Source organism: Colletotrichum lupini, chromosome 5 (assembly GCF_023278565.1).
Source record: "Colletotrichum lupini chromosome 5, complete sequence".
NCBI lineage: Eukaryota > Fungi > Ascomycota > Sordariomycetes > Glomerellales > Glomerellaceae > Colletotrichum > Colletotrichum lupini.
In genome coordinates this window covers 367,020-385,898 of record NC_064678.1, presented here as the reverse complement: position 1 = coordinate 385,898, position 18,879 = coordinate 367,020, and the positions used below count along the sequence as shown (strand labels likewise).

Here is an 18,879-nt window from a genome sequence, read left to right as displayed (position 1 = left end):
TCCCTTTGCGAGGACTTGAGGGGGGCTTTGTGGGCTTGGGGGCTGTTGGCGCCAACGTCCCGTTCTGGTTCCCGCTCCCGCCAACTCAGTTTGGTGGGATGTCCGTCTGTTCTCGTTGCAACCACCCGGCCGCGATTGAGATCTGACATCCGATGCTGCTGTGATGGTGACGAAGTGTCCGACATCCAGTGTACCTAAGGTGAGGTGGTATCCTGGCTGAACTTGGCGAACAGATAACCCGTCCAAACGGAAAAGGCAGCCGTTACTTTAGTCACCGAGATACTCTCATGATGCAGTCACTCGATAGAGCTCTCGGTCAACGGCGCTGAGCTTCCTTTCTGGGCAGCGATGTTCGCTGCGTGGTGTGTGCGGATTGCCTCCAGGAACCGCACTTGGCATTACCCAAGTTCTGTGGTTCTCCTAGGTGGTTCTCGATGAAGATATGCAAGCCTCAGGGCAAAGAATCCTCCTTCGCTAGGCCTTCCCGATTTAGGCATCCTGATGAGGTAGACAAATATTGTAAATGATCGAAGGATTGTGATCCCACGCACCCAAGTTTGCTTGTCAAATTGTCCAATGGATAACCATGGGTGTCATGGCATCCCAGCAGCAGAATGGTACTACCTATTCATGAAAGCTGGCGAGCTACGCTCCGTGTACCATCGGCCGAGACACCCTTCTGAGGGATTTTCCCCTCCCCCTCTCTCTGTGTGTTCTTCGGTCGGACACTGGCGCCCGCCGCGGATAGCCGGGATGAAGCACTATCAATGCAAGCATCCCTGTCATCAGCAACAGCTTAAGATGAAGTTGCTGCGGTCTAAGTCGGAAGAGGCTGGTGTTTTTTCACCTGAACATGGCGGAGATCTCGAAGAGAAATTTGCAAATACGTAACGGCGGGCGGTTCAGTAGACCGACAGAATACGAGCTACGAGCCACAACCCGACTGTTTTAGCAAAACTTCTATCTTATTGACGTTCGACCGACAGTTCATGGCACTGACCAACCAAGATCTCGGCCGGTCTGGGACGAAGGACGGGGATGTGTGGCAGGACGAATGAAATCAATCCCATCTACATTACGGGAACGTTCGTCTGTGAGATTGATCCATGTGCAGCAATTGTGACGAAGGCTGGCATTAATGGCAACCAAAGAATTGTGCAACGCCGATCTTGTCTGTCGCCGAATCTTCTGTCGCCTCAGCTGCGCATCGCAGGTCGATAAGAACAGACACCGCGCCTCTTCAGGAAGATCAAAGCCTACCTTAAGGAGTAAAGACGCCTTTGAGACCTAGAACACGGGTCAGCAGAACTGCGCACCACCGCACCTCACAAGGATGCTTCTGTATGAGTTACCCTCCCCTCCCATACTCATGTTGGTGACGACCAGGGCCCTGCAAAAGTCCTTCGATCTCGTTATTCCCGGCTGAAATCCTGCTGGTTCTGTCATGATCTCAGCATGCTTCTCTAGGCGAGTCATCGCTAGAACTACGCGAACGACGTCAGATCCTACCTTACCTGAGTCAACCGTCGATGTTACCAGTCCATCCGCCATGTTTACTATCGTAACTCACGGATCGGTGGCCAAGTCTACGGCGACCACACACCAATGGCGATAGAAATCATTGACGTATCGAATTTGATTCAGTCCAACCAAGACACAAGGTCAAAACAAACCCGCCTGCGCCACCGACCCGGGCCGTATCCTCAGCGGCCGGCTTGAACGGCGCAGCACCCGATATGAAGAAATAGCGCCAACCCACCTCACCGTCCGGGGCATACTCGCCAGCGGAGCCGAAGCTGTCAGGCCCACTGGACAGCGGAGATTAGAGTGTCGAAGCCATCGAATATGGATCTCGCCTTACGCAGTTGTGCGGCCCAAAGAGGCACGGCGTCATGACTGGCTTCGGTCTTCCTCCATCCCTACCTCTCACCCTCCCTCCCTCCCTCACTTCTCCATCTTTTCTGTGCATATTGCAGCTATTCCATGCCTTGTATGCCCGCCATGTGCTCCAACACACGTGTTGGTTCCCGGCAACTTGTCCGAGCTACCATCGCAATATAAACAGACGGCGCCCATCCTGGGTTACAAGTCGCGAAATGATCTTCCGCTCGCACGCACCAGGTGTTGGCACTTTGCTCAGGTCAACGGGTATCTCTGGCAGAGTTGAAGTCGAGTTGTCATCGCTACTAAGTAAGTACGCTTCACTTTGCGTCAATCCCTCAATTGAAGCCAGCCCAAGTCTATGCGGTCTGGTAGAGTCTTGCGGCGGTCGCATTCCATAATGAAGTTGTTTGAAACTTCATGATGAATAGGAGTCTGTTTGTTCGTTTATTTGATTGTCTGGTTGTCGCAGTGATAACCTGGCTGTTACACACCTCCGTCGGCTATCTACATTGTCAATGGCACGATGAGAGTTCTCATGCGGCACTTCACTCAGTATTCACGTAGCTAACCCTACCAAGATTCGTCAGAATGAAGGTCTTCTCCATCATCACCGCCCTCTCCGCGGCGGGCGTCGCCCTCGTGTCTGCCCAGGGCACAATCGACGACAACTCCGACTCCTTCCCCGAAGACCTCAACGGCTCCAACTTCACCTACCCATGGCCCGTCAAGTTGTACAAGTTCACCTCCCAGCTGCAGGAGCTGGAGATGGCCTTCATGGACATCAAGCCAAAGTGCGCTCCCAATGGAAAGACTGCCGTCCTCTTCCATGGCAAGAACTTTTGCGGCCCGACGTGGGAGACCACCATCCGCGTCCTCGCTCAGTCCGGCTACCGCGTCATTGCCCCGGACCAGATCGGCTTCTGCAAGTCATCCAAGCCTGAGCGCTACCAGTTCTCTCTACAGCAATTCGCGACCAACACCAACGGACTCTTAAAGACCCTTGGCATCGAGAGCGCTACCGTCATGGGGCACTCCCTCGGCGGTATGCTCACTACCCGTTACGGTCTGATGTTCCCCGACGAGGTCGACGAGATGGTCCTCGTCAACCCCGTCGGCCTCGAAGACTACAAGGCGCTCGGCGTCCCCTACCTCCCCATCGACGACAACTACGTGACGGAGCGCGCCAGCTCCTACGCCTCTATCAAGGGATACGAGCAGGCGACCTACTACGTCGGAGAGTGGAAGGACGAGTACGACACCTGGGTCAACATGCTGGTCAACATCTACAAGGGTTCCAAAGCCGACACCTATGCGCTCAATCAGGCCCAGATCGTCGACCTCGTCCTCACGCAGCCCGTCAGCTACGAGTTCTCTCTCATCAAGCCCCGCACCCTGCTCATGATCGGCGAGAAGGACAACACAGCCATCGGAAAGCAGTGGTCTCCTCCCGATGTCGCTGCTAAGCTGGGTAACTTTGCTGCCCTCGGTCCTGCTGTTGCTGCCCAGATCCCCAACGCGACTCTTCACACCTTCCCCACGCTTGGCCACGCGCCTCAGATCTCCCAACCAGAGGAGTTCCATGACGCGCTTGTTGCCTGGTTGTCCAAATAGATAGGTAGTCAGTGAAAGGGGCGCCTTAGACGGGGCTCGGCGAAGAGTGCACTTGGAAAATATAACATAATATCGTAATGCCTACACACAAACTTACAGTCTTGACTAAGGTACCTGATAGACTACAAGAGACGTTCCAACTGGATCGCCGAAGAATCAAAACAGCCAAGAGCGACCCTGAGTGCTTGAATCTGCGATGAGCAACACCAGTGACAGAGGTTCAATCAGGAACTGGCAACGCCCAATGAGGAATGTCCACATCATGAATCGAGGGACTAAGCATGATGACTTTTTCGGCAGGCTCTAAGAAATGTGCCGGTCAGCAGCAAAGTGCATTCTTCCTGCATCTTCTACTCGCCGAGGCCAGGTTGGGGCTGGGCTTACACCGAACCAGATTTTGGAAGTACCCAATCACGACCAAGCTGCCCAGAAACCAACGGTCTGCTTGATGCCGCACGCGGTGGAGGGAAAAGCTGAATCGGATTTCGGGCCAGTCCAATCAACAGTCGCATTTACTCTGTATGCCGCCTCGTGTGCCCATGTATTTGAACCTCAAGTAAATCCATCCGAAAGCATGGGACATATGCTTTCCACATCTCGCTATCGAAATTCCCTCCATACCGTAGCCCAGACTCAGGGAAGATCATTGAATCCATCTTTCTACCCCCCAAAAGACCTTGTATGCTGTGCGTTCTGCTTCTGCCACCATGTCTCATAGGCAACGGCATCCTGTGATCAGCGAGGCAGAGTGGGAGCGGGTAAGATCTGTCATTCAACGACTGTATCTACAGCAAGATATGGCATTGACCTTCGTCTTGACGGCACTCAGGACCATGCACAAATTTCATGCATCGTAAGTCTACCCTACCACCAAGGAATCTATGCACAGTGCAACGTCAAATCGAGGTACTAAGATTCTCATAGCAAAGCTCAGTTAGAATGGAAACTCAAGGAATGGCACATGTTCAAAAACATGTCCGCCCAACAATGGAAGTGCGTCGATGTCCGAGTTCGCGAGCGTCTAAGCCGCGGGAAGAGGACCAGTCTGTATCTCTCTGGAATCCCATTGAGGCCTGCGGCGGTGGAGAAAGCAAGAGCGCGGCACTGTCATACATCAATTGTGGAGAGATTCAAACCACGTAAGAACTTTCGACTTCTCATGTCCCGGAGATGGATCAAACATGATCATGATAGTTCTCCTATGTATGCTCTGTCCTCTCACTGAATGTTTTCCAGCCATGCCCACGCCATCGTTACCTGGGGACTTTCCACTCATAATCCGGACTCCATCGCCTATCAAAGAGGCTCGATATTCCTGTACCATACAGAATCTGCCTTGGTTGCAGTGTCAGCAACTCTTGAGCGGTATGTTCGCGTTATAGCTTGAGGCAATGCCTTCCCTGAGATCTGGCCTGCCTTGCTCATATACATACACAGCTTTGACAATAAACATTCCTATACAAAGCAGTATCTCTCCATCAGCCACGATTCTTGTGGGCAGAGAACTGGGTCGCATTACCTTACGGCGAACACAACCGCGGGATTACACACCAACCCTTCAGCAGACCTTTCGGGCCCTTTATCTTCTGATGCCTGAGAGAACGACAGACAACCATGCTCGCAGAGCAACTAGTCTCATTCAACGCTTCTCTTCCGGATGCGCAGACTCCGATGCCTTAGAAATCATGGTCTTTCTTCTATCCAATGGTTTCTGCAACCACTTAGATGAAGGACCTTACGACCGAGACATGATCAACGAAGCAATTTTGACAGTGTTTCGAGATATCACTGCATGGAAACTACTAGTATCACGCGAATTGAAGACTCTCCCAATCAGCCTTCAGGCTTTCTTGTGCCAGATTTTCGAAAAAGCGGTTCTAGCTTCGGACCTTGCCACCATTGAGTCCCTAGCCTTAGCCGGGATAGATGTCAACCTTCCTCTGATCGACCTACCTATACCTACATCCATAAGGTTTCACAACGATCACCTAAGGGCAATTCATTGGGCTGCCTTTACGCTCAATATCACCATGGTCGAGCTCTTAACAAAACTTGGCGCACACAGTCATTCAGTCGACCTTGAAATGCTTCAAATTGTTTGTAACGCAGCGCTCGTCTCAGCACAAGTCGTTCATGAGCCTTCAGTCGGGATCATGACGAGATGGGTACTATCTGTTTACCGATACCAAGAAGATGACGAGATCATGTCTCGCGTCTTTCTGAATGAACTTGGGATGAGAACTCATTCTTCCGCTACAGAGCCTATCCTCGAATTTTTCGAATCCAAATTCAAGAGTGCAACCTCTCTTGCTCAACTTCTCATCACTTCTGTCAAAACCAGCAGCAAATCGGTCTTCAAGTGGGTCTCTAAGCACCGAGACTGTCTCAACTACATGAACTTCGTTGGAGAGTCGGTCCTAGGGGTTGCAGCTTCTAGGAACAACTATTCCTTGTGCAAACGCCTTTTGGGGCTCGGAGCAATACCAAACCCTGTTGTCGAAGTCGGTTCCCTCGTGTTCACCACGCCACTTCAGTGTGCCGCGGCCAGTGCCGATCCAAGACTCATTAAACTCTTGCTGAATCACGGTGCTGATGTCAACTTCTGTCAACCCTTTGCAGGAGATTATGCCGAAGGCCCTCGCCGCTACCGAAAACGCGAGGTGATCACCTGGGGCTTCTTCCATGGAATCATATCTGTAGGCCAGTTGGGTAGAACCTCACTACAAGCAGCTTTGTCTTGCAGCAGTGAAGAAAACGCCCTGTTCCTACTCTCCTGCGGGGCAAAACTATTCGGGGAAGAGCTAGCGATGTCGATCAGAACTCGCCTGGCCTCCTCAACAGAGCAGATACTGGCACTTGGGGCATCGCTCACCGCACCAAGTCTTCTTAACGAGCTATCACCTCTCGAAGCCGCTATATTGGTCCAAGATTCTCGGATGGCTCTACAGATCATAGGTTTAATGGACGCGGCCGAGTTCTCGACAAGGACAGTCTTTGCAGCTGTTTATATGGCCGAGTATACATTTGACTGGGTCCTATTCCACAAGCTTTTAGAGCTGAGCAAACATGCTAAAGTTCCGACCAGCGAACACCATTGGCTCGGATCAGCGATGTGTCTCGCAATGAGAATTGGCATCGATGATGTGGCCGATGAAATTCTTATGACAGGACTGTGCCCTCCGCAAATGACATACCGAGGTTTGGGCCCCCAGATGTTCGTACCTTTTAACAGGCCCCCCAAGGTGTCTTTACAGCGGTACGAAGAGCTATATCTCGAAGCGATTGACGAGGAAACGCGACAGTATGAGGAGCATCAGCCAGTAACCTTTCATGCGCTCTTATCTTCACCGAATTGCGTCGCCAGATTGGTGCAAAATGGCCACCAATTCAACGTCGATTGTTCACGTGTTGCTGACAATCCACATGCCCTGGCTATCCTCCCCCTTCTACAAAGAGCCAAAGCCACACTGGACAGGGTGCTTCTAACGAGAGCTATTCTTCGAAAGTCTACCGCGGTTATGGACTGGTACTTGTCGTCTGGCATCGGTGTCAACACCGTGCACTGGCGTGAGAGTGAAAGAATCTGTGGAACACCGCTGAAAGCTGCGGCCACTGTAGGCGACATCGCCCTCGTGGAGACTCTTGTAAGAATGGGCGCCGATGTCAATGAGTACCATGAGGACTTCTTATGTCATCCGCCGTTGACAGAGGCAGCTATGATGGGCTTCTTCGGCGTCGTGAAAAGATTGCTAGAATTGCATGCAGATCCAGACATCCCAGGCAAGACGGAGTTCAGGCGGACTGCTATAGAGACGGCGTCAGAGAATGGCCGATTAGACGTTGTGCAGCTCCTCCTTGACTCTGGCGTCTCGACTGAAGGAACCGGCCGTCTCCAGTACATCAGAGCTGTTGTGTTAGCGCGGAAACGAGGGCGCCTCGCCGTTGAAAGGTTGTTACGGAGCTTTCGACGTTGGGATAAAGCTGATTATGAGCTGTTTGACGAGACGTACAACTTGCCGGAGCATCACTTTGAAGGATTCGTGGGGGATGAAGGCGACTCTTCTGACAACGGAGACCTCCAAGACGATCTTAAGCCTCTACAGCAATTCTTCGGGTATGACGTGGAAGCCGAGATGATAATGAAGGCAGCAAGTGGAACTAGTAGAGAGGAGGCGAAATTTGATGACCTGACGTTGCCGTCAGAAGTGGCATTGCTGATCAAAGACATCGAGAACAACGAAAACAGCGAAAACAATAAGGCTGGCGATCCGGACACTTCCTCTCGCGACGAAACACAGTACTTGCAAGACATTACAGGTACTAGGTGCTCAGAGGTTAATGGAGCGTCGTGCAGGGCTGATATTTGCGGTTTACACGATGATCAAGATCGGGAGGGTAACGGCGACGACTGGATGGAGAAGTATGTTCGTTTCCCGTCGGAGACACCTTCGATCTATTGAAACTCTTTTTTGTCTTTGCTCTCATGCCTTTATTCTCCAATTTGCTGCTACCTTGTTTTTTACACATCTCTTCTCCAAGTTCAGAAACTCTCCGGAAAAAGCAATGGTACTAGGCTTATGTAGCACTGAATGTTGGACGCTCACGTCACGGCAGGCTTTTATGGTGTCAGGTCAGACACATACTTCACCCTTACTGTCTCGAGAGCACTCTGGTTCTCATCAACCGTGTCTGATTGATCAAGCACGCAGCATCAGCCATAGTCTGCCGCACACTTCCTCCACGCGCAATCGCGACACACCTCCCAGCCCACCGCATCCCCATCTCAATCCTTTGGCCCAACTCCAAATTCGCGAGTCTCATACAGACTTCCCACAGTGACGCCCCTCTTCTCGGCAACCATACCCATCAGTTGCTGCCCCACATCCTTGATCTGGTTGTACTCCCGCAGGAGCTTGACATGTTTCGCAACCACGGCCGATGCCTCCTCAAACTCTCTGTAAGCGAAGAAACATTAACAAAGTCTCTCATTAAGGTTCAAACGCGTCAAGAAACAGTTTTACGAGGGAAAACAAAGTTCAAACGCGTTGCGATAACTTACTTTTCTTTTTCAGTATCTTTATTCACTGGTTTTGAATGACCATCCATGGAATCTCCAATATTTTGTGTCATTTCGGGCTGTATATCTCTGTACACAGTCTCCTGTGTCTCTTTGAAAAACCCTCAGCCTGAAGACTCCTAATCTTCAATTTAGCGATCAAATGCCTGTTGTATGATGAAGAAACGGCACTTATTGAGCAACTCAAGGCGCGTCTTGATGTTGACATGAAGTCGAAGCACGGACCACAAACATGCACCCAGCCCACTCAGCCTCGCATTGGCAAGCACAAACGACACCTGCTTCCTTCAGAGCAGGTGAACAAAAAGCGGACAGATACACGCAATAAGATTCAACAAACTTTGATGCTCACTTAGAAAAATTGTAGATTACAACTGCATCAAAGGACATCATTCACAATTGGCAAAGGGTAGGATTGAAGCTGGAAAAGCCAAAAGATTGGACGATCTGGGAATCGAACCCAGGACCTACCGCATGCTAAGCGGTCATTATACCACTAAACCAATCGCCCATTGTTGAAAGAGTCGGTCTGGCGTGTATTCATGTAGCGAGCAGCCCGGGCCGCGCTGCGCAAGCGTCCTCCTCTCTGGCCTGCGCGTAGACCTCGGCGCCGCTCGATGACCTCACCTGAAGGGTTCAAGGGCCGTCAATCAGCGAACGGCTCATGACTTGCAGCTGCAGCCGGAACCCACGTCTACGAGCAGATATTGTCATTTAGGCAAACAGCTACTCGGCCTCGATTTTCACAGGAGCCTCGCCATGTTAGTTCTGGGGCACACCGAGCTGGACCCTCGAACGATAAGATTGTGCCGTGAATTGGCGGCGGGTCTCTTAGGACTTGGGATAAGATAGGGCACACTAACGCGTCTTGTCGCGAACATGTCACGTTTACTAAGTGCCGTCGCGGGTTTGCCAACATTCAATCTGCACTCCTGAGATGAGAGTGCTTAAGATTCGCGCGTGGAACCCTCTTTTGAGTGCGACGGAAGGTTGCTTTCGTCAATGTTCCGTCATCGATCATTTCACTTTCTCGCGAACTTTGAGCAAGGAAGACCGCAGTATTCACTTGATCAGCATACTTAGATCGTCACTTGATATCATCATTTCACATGAAGTCTTCATAATTGTAATGCAATTACTTCTCTAAGCACAAGACGCCTCGCCAAGGTTCCCCTCCCAAAATGCCGTGGTATACTTTTCTTCTTCGTAGTTCTTTTTGTTCGTTCGATTTCCGTCTGCTCTTCTTCGAATATCGCCTCATCTGGGACTACGGGTTGTTCGTCTAAGGGGGAAACCCTGGGGAAGGGGGGGAAGATTGAAAAGAAGAGGATGAGATGGGGGAGGCCATTGATCGACAGGATGAATGTTGTTGAAGTGTGTGATATCAATTCCCATATAATTCAGAAAGCCAAAACCCCAAAATCTTTTTACGGCAACCACCATTAAAAAGACAAAGTACACCATGAAAAAAGCCCGTGGACATGAATCATCTAGATTGAGTGTTTGTGTTGTGACTTATTGCGAGAAAAGGGGTTTTTTGGTTGGTGCGTATTTGTGTGCTTTTGGCGGTTGAACCGAATGTACCGAAAACACCGAGAACGGCGGCGCGGGGGGGTATTGAACAGGATGATGATGATTTTGCAAAGCGAAGCCTTTTCGGACTCACTCCATAAAAACTCTCTTCTCTCTCGTTTGGGCCCCCCAAAATCATGTCTTATTTTTGAATTCCCCCCCTTCCAATGACCAGCCCATTTGTGCCATCAGCAAAATGAAGAATTTCCCTTGTGAACCGCCCACGCCAATCTAATGAGGAAACGCGAGGAAGAGGACAGAAATGCGCGAGAAATCACCCTCCGAGTCTTTTCATTTTTGGTCGGACTATCGTGTGGGCGTTGGTGGTGGGTATGGTGGCGGCTCAACGGGGATAAAGCCTTTCCTCCTCTCCTCCTCCATTTCCCTCAAGATAGAGCGGCTCGAAAAAAATCAACGTCGAAAAGGGATTTGTCGACTACGTTTAGTAGCCGAAGGCCTCGAGGGCCTGCGCCGTCTTCTGGTCGACCTTGGCGTTCTTCTTCGCGTCGGTGAGCTGGCGCTGAGCGACCTTCTTGCGCTCGTAGTAGGCAGCACCCTTGGCCTTGCGGCGCTCCTCGAGTCTGGGGGGTTTGTCAGTATTGAAAAACCCAGGGTTAGGTCCATTGTGGGAGGTACATACCTGGCAACGACGTCCTGGTACTTCCAGCCGACCTCGTGGGAGAGACGGCCAACGGTGCAGAACTTGCGGCCGGGCTGCAGTCTCAGGACACGGAGGGCCTGGGGGACGACCATCTTCTTCTGCTTGTCGTAGGGAGGGGGAACACCCTCGAAGACCTTGAGGCGCTCAAGAGCGGCGGCACCGCGAGCAGTCTTGTGGGGGATCATGCCACGGACGGTCTTGTAGAAGATACGCGACGGGGCGCGGAAGTGGAAGGGACCTATAGCGGTCAAGTCAGACATTTGAATGTCCTCGAGTTGAGTATCTCAGCTAGGAGACAGAGCAGAGCCCGGATGTATGTGTGTGTATGTGTGTTGGCTTACCACCGCGAGTCGGGTTGTAACGGGTCATCTTGCGCAGGTAGGCGTGGTACTTGACTATAGCCATTCATCAGTATATGTTCGATCGGTTCGGGTTGTCGGCACCGCAAGTCTTTGCATGTTCCCAGTGGTGTTTCCTCCTCTTTTGACAGACTGGGTGTTGCGACCGGTGGGGGTAGGGTTGAGAGAGAGTCGACATACGCTTGGCACGGAAGAACTCGCCAGAGATGTTGAGGGCCTCGGTGCGGACAACGACGATCTTCTGGCCGTTGAGAAGCTGCTTGGCGACGATGGAGGCAAGACGACCAAGGAGATGGCCCTTGCCGTCGATGACGACCTGTAGAGAGGGCTGGAGTCAGCGATCTGCATCTCCAACAATGTATTCGCGGTCGGCCGATGAGAAGATTCGGGATTGACTGTTGAAGCGCCGGCGACAACAGCGGCGGCGAGCTGAAATAGCGGAAGCAGCGTTGACGTGAAGACGGGCTGCAGTCAAGTGCCATTGTTCCATCGCATGGTGTTCCTCGCTCCTACAAGTATCCCGAAATTCCTCATCGTCGATATTCCGCGGCTCTCATTTATCTCGAAATGGGAACCCCAAAAGATAATTCGGTAAAGACTCACCACCGGCTCGAAAGAAGACATCGTTCCTGTTCCTTTAAAAACACCGGTTCGCGGTGTTCTGCTGAAAAAGAAGGAAAAGGGTGATTCAAATCTCTGGGCGGAATGGGTGCCTCTGTAGAGATTTGGTCTGCTGCGATTGGGTTAGTATTGTCGGAGGGTGAGATTTGGAAGAAGCCGTCGCGACAATCTTGAAATCGGGGCGGGCACACAACTGGGAAGGGGACAGGTCAATGAGAAATTTACACACGCACACACAAAACCCTCCAATGGCACGCCAGAGAAATGAATGAGGCTAGCCCTTTGTGGCAAAGCAGTATCCATCACAAGCGAGGGTTGGAAGTGGGGCCTGAGGCAGCTTAGGGCTGCAAAGACCTACCAGAAGGCGCGCATCCGCTCAGCGCTTCCGATGCCCACAGCGTCAGGTTTCTGCTGACTCACCTTGACTTTTCAGTGCGGGCTCATCTCGGTGTAAGGTATGTGGCGGGGCATCCGCTGGCGGCCAGACCCCAATCGACGACTCACCTTGCCCACGTCTGTCACTGCCGCTTCCATTCACCGGGCCTTTCCCGTCTTTCTCCCCTGGGTCCCTAGGCCGGGCAGGAAATAATACCCGATACCGGATTAATCGATAACGGCCTCTCTGTCACATGAGATAAGGACACCCGTTGACTAAGCCAACGACGTCAAGCATGGCACAATTGTTCAAACGGGAGACCGGGATATCCCCACGACTGGACCTCGTCGACAACGTCACGCTGCAGCCCTGCTTCAATGACAGAATGCGGCTATTCCAAGATCCAGTTCCAGGTCTAGGACTTGGAAGGCTGTGCTCGTATGCATCATGTGCGCAATGGATGGAGTGAAGATCCCAGTACACTTGGGTTGTTTTTGCAGTTCCTGTCTACGGCGTGCTATGCGCCTCTCTGTCTGTCTCTGTCTCTACTCCTCGTCTCTGCTCCCCATTGCCTAGCATCATCTTCGGCTCAAGCAATGGCCATCGTTGTACAGCATCCCATCTCAAGCTGTCCCTAACGCCCATCGCATCCGCCATTTTACGCGGCATGCCTCTAGATGCAAATCTCGCTTTGATAAAACATGCAGCTTGACTGAATAGAAACCCTCCACAAATGCTCATCTAGAAGAATTCAACGGAAGTAGGCCGTTATTAGTAAACAAACGTATTGCAGAAACAGCAGGCACCCCCCAAATGACGCCCCAATTCGCTTCTTTTATGCCTTGAGCCTCGCGTCAAGGCGCTTCAGGACATCCTGAACGGTTTGGACCAAGGCTTTTCTCTTCATTCTGGCGTCCTGGTCGCCTTCCGTCTCGACCTCATCAAGCTTCAGAAGCACATGTTGCATCGTCGTCTCAGACAGCTTGCGATGCTCCTCCTCTCTCTTCTTGGGGTCTGTCGGAGGCGAGGCGATGTAGTCCTCACAAGGCTGGCGAAGATCCGCCTCGAATTTTGCTGCAATGGCATCGAGCTTGGCGTGAGGGCCGTTGGCCTTGCTGGGGGAGGGCGAGCTTTGTCTCTCCTGACCTGGGACGCCAAGATTTGATGCGCTATCCCTCGGGCTGGTGTTGCTGCTTCGCTTCTTGGACTTGCGACCCTTCTTCTTGCCACGGCGCTTCTTGCCGTCATCGGTGCCGCCGTTGCTGCCCACAGCGCTGCCGCCATCGCCACCTACGACCACCATTTCCTCGTCCGAGTCGTCGCTGCTCTCAGCGTCCACCTCGCCCTCGGGCAGCACCACCATGACTTCGCTGTTGTTCTTGACACCGTAATCCCGGACGGGCGCAGCGGGCTCCTTGAGCTGGCGGCCCTTGTAGAGAAGCTTGACGCGGCGTCCACGTCTCTCGGACAGCTCCAGCAGGACGCTTACTCGGTCCCGAACATCGCGGACGCGCAGCTTGCCGTCGCCAATGGCATACGCGGGGAAGTGGGCGGGGTAGGTGATGCCCTTGTTCTTGATGAGGAGAATGTCGTCGTCGGGGACGCTGCCACGGGATCGGGGGTTGTGGGCGTACGATCTCGTCGGGACAGAGCTACCAAGAGAGGTTGACTGCAGGTCCTCTGTAGTGATGTAGCTAAAGTCTTCGTCCGTAACGTCGGGAACACCGCTGAGGGTGGAGCCGTAAGGGGATATTTGTTCCCGATTTGTCGACCAGCCGTATCGAGACATGGTGAAGGGGACTGCGAGAAGGATGCAGCCAATGGTGGAGTAGAGGATGAGGTTCGGATCGATGCCGGTGGTGTCGGAGATGTATCCGGAGTAGTTGGCGATAGCTTTGGCTAGGCTGGCGATGGACTTGTCGAGATAGACCTGGAGGGTGGTGGGTAACAAGGCGGTGATGTTTTGGAGTGCACCAGAAGATGCCAGAAGAGGCTGACTGGAAGCCACCTTGGCGGGAGTAGGCGGTCCTTGAAGCTAAGGACGCTGAACCGGGAGAGAGAAAAAAGTGGATGAGAAGGAGGGGGAGGGGGTGGAGGAGAGAAGAGGTGAAGTGAGGCAAGGTCGAAGGCGACAGCAGTGATTGGTATCGTGGCGGATGGGAGTGAAATGTTGATCGTGGGCGTCGGGTGCCGTGGGGATGCCCTCGTCTGGAATTTTCCGACTCGCGGGGTTCGAAGATCAGGCCGTTCTGCAGCAAGGCAGGTCGTACAGTACGGCGCAAGTACGGCGCAGGCTCTGGTAAGGTCCTTGGAAGGGAAAGGAGTCGACGCAATGCAGCAGCACCAAGAGAGAAGAAGGCTGCAGAAGCAGTGGGGTAAAGGGAAATAAAATAAAGATAAAAGAAGACGAGCTGTTCTGTTCTGTTCGATTCGGGTGCTTGGCTGCTTGGGTCGTCGAGAGTTTCGATCCGGCTCCAACTGGCGTGGACGATCACCAGCCTGGGTCAAGGATCCAGGTGGTGGCTCGTTGGCTTTGGTGAGGCTGTAGAAGCAGGACTGGAGAGAAGGCAATGCGCTGTCAGCTTTTGGGGTTCTGGTGGGTGGTGGATGGGCGAAGAGGCGATGATGAGGGCGGCGGGCAGGGATGCGACGAAGCGTCCGGTTCTGGGTGAGCGAGCGAGTGAGCGAGTGTGGTCTGCGTGAGGAGTGGTTGTGTGTCAAAGGTGGCCCTACGGGACTCGGAGAGGATGACGGCAGAAAGTTGGGGACGACGGCGAGAGGTGAGTGGTCGGAAGTGATGGTGTTGCGTAAGGTTGCGCGATGGTGAAGCGTGGAAGTGGATGTGGAGGGGAGGTTCTAGAAAAAACCTGGCAGGTTGCAAAGGCAGCGAATGACGGGGATGCGCGCCGAGGAAGGACCCGGTGTCATTGGCCGGGCCGAGAGACGGTGCCACGGGTCCTTTCTGCGCTTCGAGCTGTCACGATAGATAGACGTACCTTTTGTTACTTTGGTTATCAGGGATTCGCTGACTGGTAATGGTTTGGATATCAGGTTGAGAAGGACCAGTTAATAAAGGTTTCAAATAGTTTTTTGTATAGGCAAAACTGCGGCAAAGAGGACACGAAGCCTGCTTGGGAATGGCTTGGTGTTTGCAAATACTTAGGTAACTCTCACCAGTCCTCGAGGATTCTCTGCACGACGACAACCGGGGCAGGCGGAATCAGCAATTGGCTGCGATTCGGCGAGCAGCCGATACTTGCAGGGACCCGGGAATAATCCCGTCTGACTTTCAAACCCAACCCAGCAGCCATGCCCCGTCCACAACGTTGACCCATTTACCTGCCGTGTGCTCCGTACCGGGCAGTCATCACGAACCTCGAGACGTGTGCTGCGCTGTACGGGTGCCCGAGGATGCGGTCAGGCGCTAGACGCGGGTAATAATTGTGGGTGATGCGGATAGATCGATCCCCCAACTTGGGTATGATAGCCTCATTCCCTCAGCCTCCCATGTGGAATCTTGGGTGCATTCATGTTTTCATTAACCATAGAAAGATGGTGGTGTTCGTGAAGGTACCTTACGTAGAGTACCTACCTAAGGTACCTAGGTATTGACAGAAACACGAGATGCACCGAAATCCAGGGTCCTCTTATCTTTATCTTATCCTGATCCCAGTTATCTAAATGCTTACCTCATCTCACGACAAGCGGACCCAACTTTGCAAGCTTAGCAATACGTAGTACCATACCCGCAGACTCGAGGCACAAGCCGGTCCTTGATCCTTCCATTTGCTCTCCGGTGCTGAGTTGAGCTCATTGCCCATTTTGAATTAGCCTCTTCGCATCTCTCTTCTTCGCCGAGGTCATCAAATCATCTCCAGTGTGGAATCTCGCTGTCGACGGGTGCCTCTCAAGGGCCCGAATGAAGCTGACAAACCTCAGTACATCTACGGGTACCTAGAAGGTGTAACACACGCCGAGGCAGGTGAGCTTCGGGAGAGCCGGTGTCTTATAAATCGGGTCTTTGCTCCCAAAGGTATCGAAATTTGAAAGCCACACCACGGTTGTACGGTTACACTAAACTCTGTGACCTCCACCTTCTAGAAAACTCGGCTTTTGCTACCAGCTGCGTCGCAGTCTGGAACCTCACAGTCTACCTCTTAGGTAATCAGAGTCCCGATTGCATCATCCACTCCCGCCGCCTTCGGCCCCGAATTGCCTTTCCCTTCGCTGCAAGTCCCGTCCCCGTCGCAACTAAACTGAACCGCATCTAGCTTCAGCACAGCACCAGCACCAGCACAAGCACCCAGCACCCCGCCCCTACCTGCTGCATTGCGACACTTTGCCTGACAAATAACCCCCCACCTTCTGTCCCTCCCCGTCACCTGCTGCATTTTATTATATCATCGCCCCTGCCCCTCCTTCCACCACTCTTCTCCCTCCGAAATGGCATCACTCTTCAGACGTCTCTTCTCCTCATCCTCGACATCACCAGCAAACATGGCCGCCACCAAGCAAAAGGTTCAGTCCCTCATCGACGACAACAAGGTCGTCGTCTTTTCAAAGTCCTACTGCCCCTACTGCCGCGCCACAAAGTCCGTCCTCGACGAGATCAACGCCGACTACACCGTCCTCGAGCTCGACCAGATTGGTTAGTCTTTTCCCATTCATCTACCAACACTAGCATCCAGACAACTTACTGACACCAATACAGACGATGGCAGCGCCATCCAGGACGCCCTCCACGAGATCACCGGCCAGCGCACCGTCCCCAACAGCTTCATCGCCCAGAAGCACATTGGCGGCAACTCGGACCTGCAGGGCCTGCTCAAGGGCGGCAAGCTCGAGAACCTTCTCAAGGAGGCCGGCGCTCTCAAGGCGTAAGGCACCCACTTTCGTCCTCGGTTCAGAGAGAAAGACAGAAAGAGGGGGCAGACATTGTGTGTTTGATTAGAAACTGGTTGGAGAATGCATACAGCATAGAACACGCTGACGGCTCGACTTCAAGGCCGTTCAAGTTGTAGCTGTTGCTGCAGAATCGTTCAACCCGGTGGGAGTGAGAATGGTGGATGATGATATACCATGGGCTTAAAGGCATAAAGATGGGTGCTTAGAGTCTCAAAATACAAGTTTCCAAGAAATGATATTGGCCTTTCTTTTAGCGAGGACCGCGTCTAGTGTGTTGTACATTTTGAGCCGTGACTATTTTCAACTAATTCTACAAATTTCTCTTCATTCCCATTTTTTACACAACCTGCGCGGCAACAGTACCGACGGGCCTCTCGACAAACTCCATGACGCCATCGATAATGCTCTCCCTCGCCGGCGGCGAAGCAACCTTGCTGCCCGCAAGCCAGTTGAGCCATAGCAGCCTCGACACGCGCTCATCCTGCACCCTGCCGACGCTCTGCCTGCCCATGCTCCGCCCATCATCAAAAACGACCTCAAGCTGGCCCTTCTCATCACGGCAGAGCAACAGCTCCTTGTTCTTCTGCACCTTGCCACGGTTAAACAGCCTCTTAAACTCCTTCATCGCTTCGCCAAACGCTTCATCTCCATACGCCTCCTTATCCGCAGACGACCGCGCCGTGATGGCTCGCACGAACCCATCACGGAGGTGAGGGAAATCGGTATCGCGCACGGGGACGATGCGGAATGCGCTGCGGGTGCCGACCTCCTGCAACAGCGCCGTCCACGTCTCCTCGCCCTCGACGGGGTCGAACAGCTTCTGCTTGAGGCTGTCGCGCTCCGAGGGGACGAGCGTCGTCGCGATGGGGTTAATCTTCTTGGTAAGGTAGTGCTGCAGCTTGGCGACGTCCTGGGTGGCGACGTAGTAGCCGACCATGTATACCTGGATGCTGAGGAAGCTGACGGTGCGGATGCCGAGGCCGACGAGGGTGTATTCTACGCCGTCCGTGTCCTGCACCGTCGCGGCGATAGGCGCTTCCGGGTCGCGGTGGGTTTTGCTTAGGGAGAGGTCGATGGTCCGCGGGAAGTTGGGCACCGTCTTGTTGCCCGTCGGCACGAGCTCTCTGCCGTCTTCGTCGTGGATGACGACCTTGCGCTTGGTGCCGGCCTCGGTGGTGAAGGTCTCTGCCGGCACAGAAGAATCGAGTTGGAAGCCGGCGCGCTCGCTCGTGTTGCTGCCGCTGCCATTGTCGCTGCCACCGCTGTCCTCCGCGGCGTTGCGTTTCTTCTCGGCGGCGAGGGCCTTGCGGAGCTTGTTGGCCGTGTACGCAAACGAGACGATGCCGGCGAGGGCACCGGCGACGAGGAAGTATGTGCGGTCTCGGTCGTAGCTGGAGCGGGCTTCGCTGAGCTGGCCGAGGTTGAAGCGCTCGACGGGGCGGGAGGGCGAGCTGCGCTGGCGAGAGAAGAGGGTGCGGCGACTAGTTCGGACGGGTGGCTGCGGGTGCGGCAGACCCCTGGGCAGGGCCCGGAGAGTGCGTGGGCGGAACATTGTGGTAGAGGGCGTGAATCTGAGTGTTAGGTATGCGAGAATGTGTGTGAGTCGTGTAGGCGGCGAGCGAGAGTGCGCCTGTGGTTGAATTGGTAGAGGTCACTCGGTACTATGGACCGTGTGGAGGAACAATAGTCGACAAAGGGAAGTGGGCTGATGGAGATTCGAGATTCTTCAGATGGTGCGGGATGGTCGGGCGGGGACAACCGTCAATGATGCAGTACCTTGAACTGTAGACCCGGGCTTGCTAATTCGACTTCG

The 18,879-nt window shown here is 53.3% G+C and overlaps 8 protein-coding genes and 1 non-coding gene across 9 annotated transcripts; 4 read left to right on the top strand and 5 right to left on the bottom strand.

Annotated features, from left to right (window-relative positions):
- Positions 1–2,472: 2,472 nt before the first annotated feature.
- CLUP02_09541 (uncharacterized protein) lies at positions 2,473–3,495 on the top strand (the record flags this gene model as incomplete). Its single annotated transcript, XM_049288519.1, has 1 exon — positions 2,473–3,495. The coding sequence occupies one exon, from the start codon at positions 2,473–2,475 to the stop codon at positions 3,493–3,495; it is 1,023 nt and encodes a 340-aa protein (XP_049145663.1).
- A 707-nt stretch (positions 3,496–4,202) lies between these two features.
- Positions 4,203–7,955, top strand: CLUP02_09540 (uncharacterized protein; the record flags this gene model as incomplete). The annotated part of the gene is made up of 4 exons (XM_049288518.1): positions 4,203–4,348; positions 4,420–4,634; positions 4,824–4,860; positions 5,561–7,955. The coding sequence occupies 4 exons, from the start codon at positions 4,203–4,205 to the stop codon at positions 7,953–7,955; spliced, it is 2,793 nt and encodes a 930-aa protein (XP_049145662.1).
- Positions 7,956–8,278: 323 nt separating this feature from the next.
- Positions 8,279–8,625, bottom strand: CLUP02_09539 (uncharacterized protein; the record flags this gene model as incomplete). Its single annotated transcript, XM_049288517.1, has 2 exons — positions 8,279–8,450; positions 8,555–8,625. The coding sequence occupies 2 exons, from the start codon at positions 8,623–8,625 to the stop codon at positions 8,279–8,281; spliced, it is 243 nt and encodes an 80-aa protein (XP_049145661.1).
- Positions 8,626–9,011: 386 nt separating this feature from the next.
- On the bottom strand, positions 9,012–9,083 carry CLUP02_tRNA152. Its single transcript has one exon. It is a non-coding gene; the product is annotated as a tRNA-Ala (tRNA).
- Positions 9,084–10,586: 1,503 nt separating this feature from the next.
- CLUP02_09538 (ribosomal protein L13) lies at positions 10,587–11,788 on the bottom strand (the record flags this gene model as incomplete). Its single annotated transcript, XM_049288516.1, has 5 exons — positions 10,587–10,725; positions 10,785–11,043; positions 11,147–11,200; positions 11,345–11,480; positions 11,768–11,788. 5 exons carry the CDS (start codon positions 11,786–11,788, stop codon positions 10,587–10,589), a joined length of 609 nt encoding a protein of 202 aa, XP_049145660.1.
- A 1,208-nt stretch (positions 11,789–12,996) lies between these two features.
- On the bottom strand, positions 12,997–15,496 carry CLUP02_09537 (BAG domain-containing protein; the record flags this gene model as incomplete). The annotated part of the gene is made up of 5 exons (XM_049288515.1): positions 12,997–14,091; positions 14,136–14,856; positions 14,900–15,128; positions 15,192–15,265; positions 15,336–15,496. The coding sequence occupies 5 exons, from the start codon at positions 15,494–15,496 to the stop codon at positions 12,997–12,999; spliced, it is 2,280 nt and encodes a 759-aa protein (XP_049145659.1).
- Positions 15,497–15,611: 115 nt separating this feature from the next.
- Positions 15,612–16,432, top strand: CLUP02_09536 (uncharacterized protein; the record flags this gene model as incomplete). The annotated part of the gene is made up of 4 exons (XM_049288514.1): positions 15,612–15,682; positions 15,993–16,053; positions 16,101–16,143; positions 16,263–16,432. 4 exons carry the CDS (start codon positions 15,612–15,614, stop codon positions 16,430–16,432), a joined length of 345 nt encoding a protein of 114 aa, XP_049145658.1.
- A 172-nt stretch (positions 16,433–16,604) lies between these two features.
- CLUP02_09535 (glutaredoxin) lies at positions 16,605–17,182 on the top strand (the record flags this gene model as incomplete). Its single annotated transcript, XM_049288513.1, has 3 exons — positions 16,605–16,809; positions 16,873–17,038; positions 17,113–17,182. The coding sequence occupies 3 exons, from the start codon at positions 16,605–16,607 to the stop codon at positions 17,180–17,182; spliced, it is 441 nt and encodes a 146-aa protein (XP_049145657.1).
- A 221-nt stretch (positions 17,183–17,403) lies between these two features.
- On the bottom strand, positions 17,404–18,618 carry CLUP02_09534 (chalcone-flavanone isomerase; the record flags this gene model as incomplete). The annotated part of the gene is made up of 1 exon (XM_049288512.1): positions 17,404–18,618. One exon carries the CDS (start codon positions 18,616–18,618, stop codon positions 17,404–17,406), a length of 1,215 nt encoding a protein of 404 aa, XP_049145656.1.
- Between the last annotated feature and the right edge of the window lie 261 nt (positions 18,619–18,879).